This window comes from Anarrhichthys ocellatus, unplaced genomic scaffold (genome assembly GCF_004355925.1).
Source record: "Anarrhichthys ocellatus isolate YVR2014 unplaced genomic scaffold, GSC_Weel_1.0 scaffold19, whole genome shotgun sequence".
Lineage (NCBI taxonomy): Eukaryota > Metazoa > Chordata > Actinopteri > Perciformes > Anarhichadidae > Anarrhichthys > Anarrhichthys ocellatus.
In genome coordinates, this window is record NW_022280049.1 from 66233 (window position 1) to 70682 (window position 4450).

The window sequence follows — 4450 nt, forward strand, 5'->3', positions numbered from 1 at the left end:
TGTGTGTGTGTGTGTGTGTGTGTGTGTGTGTGTGTGTGTGTGTGTGTATCTGTATGTGTGTGGGTACCTGTGGTTTCTCTGCTCTCTCAGAAGGCCAGTAATCGAAGCGAGGACTGCGTCTTTGTGGAAAAGGTTCTGGAAAACCACTACACAGCTCTGATGTCAGCGCGCTACACAGGCTGGTATGTGGGCTTCACTAAAAGAGGCCGTCCTCGCCGTGGCCCCCACACACTCCCGAACCAGCAGGACGTACACTTCATGAAGCGCTTCCCGCCTGGTGAGCAGCCCGACCTCACCACCCCCTTTCGCTTCACCACCATCAGCAAGCGGGGCAAGCGGGTGCGTGCTACCGGGCCCCGCTAGTAGTGGCTAACACGAGCACCCACTGTCTTTTCATCCAAAGCCTTGACCTGAGCCTGCCAATAGCTAACCTAGTCATCTCCTCTGTCACACACGACTGAACACCTCTCTTTGTTGGGACAAACATTGACCAGAAACTTGATGAATCATTCATGGGGTTTAGCTTTACACCTACTAATTTGCCACTACAGCCCACTAGTTAGTGATCATTCCTCTTAGTTTTAGTTCCCTTACTGGACCAACTGGACCATTACTGGTCCATCGCTGGAAGCTCTATGGACCTGGTCTGCTTCCCTTCAAAGGCCAGAAATACTGAAGCTGAAGGGCAGCCAGAGTCCCAGACTCTACGAAGGCCTTTATTCCAATACCACAAAAACCACAAGGCCTTCGTGTCTCCTGTTCTGGACCAGCTGGACAATGTCATGTATGGGATTACAACTGGGCCATACAGAGAGAGAGAACAAGGGGTGGGAAAGACTGACTGAACAAGAGAGTGGGTGCTTAGCCTTCGGATAAAGGGAAAACAGGAAGGAGAGGACAGGAAAACGGCAGAGTGGACAAAGGGATAGAGCGATCTGCACAGATCAAATGGACCAATAATGGACTGCTGACATGTGACGCACTTATTTGTCTCACTGCTAAATTGGTGTGAACCTGTGAGACTGCTGACAAAAGGATGAATGAGGGAACGATCGAGTGAGTGACTTACTGAATAAACGCATGTTTGTAAGAACGAGAAGACAAGGAAATGTATGTAAAAGTGTGTGTGTTTGTTTGTGTGCGTGAGTGAGTGAGTGCACCAACAACCATGAGTGAAGCTGGATCACGAGGGACTCTGGAAAGGGACCATCCAGTCCCTGCATGAACCCGTGACAACTCACCGCGGGGACTGAAGCTTTAAGAACTGGAATGTATAAAAACCAAGCTGCACCAAAAACAGCAAGCCAGTCACAGCAAACCAAATCAACAACCGACCAAAGACAACTGGAGACCTTCTTCATGACTCCTCCCCCCCACTCCCCCAGGGACACTACAACCTCAGCTTATAGGTGCAGAGGATGAGAAGTGCAGGGACGAGCATGGCGGGGAGGGTGCCTTGTCTATTAGCATTGCTATAGAAACGACCCAGGGGAGGATGCTCCTGTGTGATACCGTGGATACAGAATGCTGCTACCAGGACATTCAGTGGAACAAACCAAAGTCTCGTGCATACACACAGGAGAAAAAATATTAAAGGGAACAATTTATTGAAAGTTATATATATTATATATATAAAAGAAGACAGAAACCCTAAATAAGCAATCTTACTATGATGGTTATTATAATTATTACGATAAAATTATTTCATTTATTTATTTCAGCTCTGTGTGCAGCAGTCTTTCTCGACTCAGTAAACCCTACAGAAACATTTCCTGTGTGTCACAGCCTCTTTAAACTGCTTCTTCACGTGCTCTCTTTTCTGTCAAAGAATATGTTGTAGAAAGAGATTCAAGTTCGCCGAGCCTCCAGATGTGCTCGGCTGGCTTCAAAGCCCAATACGTTGATAGACAAAAATGATTTGTCATGTACCAAGCAACAGTTACCAACCGTTGCTTGTTCCAGCTACTGTGATCTGAGGGTTTGATTGTTTGCTCTGTTTTATATCACTCTAAATTGAATATCTTTGGGTTTTAGACTGTTGGGTGAACAAAACAAGCCAAGAAATTTCCCTGGGCTCAAAGAAATAGTGAGACGCAGTAGGGTTGGGCGATATCATGAGATATACCTAGATACAGTACACATTTGTCAATCATCAGAGATTGTGCAATACATTATATACCAAGATATTTATCGCTTTAATATATATGGTTGTATTAGATCATTGTTGGCAATATCGCAATCAATCAGTGTGCAACTCTAATGAATTGTAATATTGAGTTTGAGGGACTTTTGCATCAATGTACCTTAATTTGTCACGTATTCAGTTCACTGGATTAACCAAAACCAAACATTGCCCCTTTTTAATTGATCCATACAACTTCTCACATGAATTTACAATATTTTATATAGAATTGCTTCTATTGTGATATATTGTATCTATATCGCCCACTCCTAATAGGATTTGTTATTCTATTGGCATTATATAGATGACAAGATTAATTGTAAAAAAATACAGTTTTTTTTTAGAAAACTACATAACTAATATTCTCTGAGCAAGTATCAAGGGCCAATAGCAGCCAGTCACTGCAAAGCTATCAAATTCTGCATTTCCCACAACAATTAAAAAGTTATTCGCCGACTTCAGCGCTTTAAAATGAAATCAACAGATTTCTAATAGATGCAAGGGGCAAGAACATAAAGGCAGGAGAAGAGCAGGTTCTGTAGTTCACATAGTTCCTGTCAGTATAGGTTGAAGTCACTGAAGCTCGAAACTCAGACATTTGCTTTAAAAAAATACAAATCTAAGATGGACCCGCCTCACTCGGGAACCGCTTGAAACTGCTGAGCACTGACTGTTCAAAATCAATAGTGACCTCCACATTTTTGCCATAATTACACAACATGAAGGCTCAGACAGAACAGTGGAAGGGAAACATGCAGTAGTGAGTGAGAGTTTTGTTGCTGCTTCTCGTCTCCTCTATCCTGCTCTTATCCCCCCCATGCCTCCCCTTCCTTCCCTATCCTAGCAGGAGGTCATTGAAGAGATGTCGCTGCCAAATGACCCAATCATGCCGGCAGACACAAACAGCTGACTCAGGGGGGAAAAGGGTTGTACCAGAGGAATCCTATTGCAAGGCAGCAGGAATCTGTGCTGGAGGGGGTGGTACAAGGGGGAGACAGTGGGGTGGAAGGGAAACAGGGGGTTGGGGTGGGATAAAGAAGAGTGAGTAGGGGGTGGTGGGGTGAGTTGTTCATTTCTGGAACGTTGCTCTAGTTCCACTCGGGAATGATGGAAATATTCCGCATAGCCAAACCCAGAGTGGAAGGTGTATGGTAATCATGTCGGGGAAGGAATGCCAAATATGTGCGTGAGAAAGGAGCTGTGACCTGAGAGCTGCAGGAATTATGGGCCAAAATCCCACAGACCCAGAGGAAGCACACACACCCATATCCAAGTCATGCACACATCATATACTAACGGTGCTCCACCAAGCACAAATCCATCCCACATAACTTATTCCCAGAATTTAAAACATTCTGCTCTACTAAACTAAACCCAGAAATTTTGGAAACCAACTCCCCTCCCTCTACTAGTCGAGAGAATACACACTACAATAACCATACCGACGCATGATAGAGCTCAATTACACAAGCCAGATCTTTGCTATAAAGCCCCGACTTTAAGCATCTCACATGCACATTCCTCCTTCACAGTTACAGTATTTACAAGACTGAGTATGTGATCTACTGTAACAGGTTGTTTAGACTCTAAACTAGGCTACCCAGCAGTCAGAGCCCAAGTCTCCAAAACAGATCACACCGTGGGAGATTGCTGAGTTTATACTCCCACCTGGTGGCCATCCTTGATACACTGTCATCCCACAATGGTTTAACCAACATTTGTCTATCTTAAATGACTTCATGTCAAAATTGTAAAACAAAAAAAAAGTAACAATTATGAAAATATTGGAAAGTCTTACTAACGGATACCGAGAACCAAATGAATGTGTAACGCATATACAATGTGGTTTCAAATTAAAGAAAGTTGACTTTAATATTGTGACGTCTTTGTTGATGCAAATTTGCCTTCAGTTATTTTATTTTTTACAACTTTTGACGATTGAAAAGCTGAGGAATTCTACATACTGTCAATCACTTGTACTCGCTTTGTTAAAGTGAAAAAGGTCTAAATTAACTTGAAGGTCTGAGGACTGATCCATTGTTAATAAAGTCAGTACAAGTGATTGATAGCGTGCAAAGTAAAATAAAAGTAACTAAAGGCCAATGTGTATTAACTAAGTTGGTTATACAATGCTGAGGTCAACTTTGTTTCATTTATACCTACATATATTTTTATCCTTTTTTTTGAACTAGTGCGCCTGCTTGGAGTAGGCCGATTGCTCGGCCCGCGGAAGTTTTGCATTGCCTGTAGGCTCCAAGGAAGTGAAGA

General features: G+C 43.2%; 1 protein-coding gene across 4 annotated transcripts in view; it reads left to right on the forward strand.

Moving 5' to 3' along the window:
• fgf18a (fibroblast growth factor 18a) overlaps window positions 1-4006 on the forward strand; it is an 11433-nt gene extending 7427 nt beyond the window's left edge. For all 4 annotated transcript variants that reach the window (XM_031857916.1, XM_031857917.1, XM_031857914.1 and 1 more), the window contains one exon: window positions 91-4006. In XM_031857916.1, coding sequence (XP_031713776.1) covers window positions 91-363 — 273 coding nt within the window. In that variant the 3' untranslated portion in view covers window positions 364-4006. The remainder of the gene's footprint in view (window positions 1-90) is intronic.
• Window positions 4007-4450: the final 444 nt, after the last annotated feature.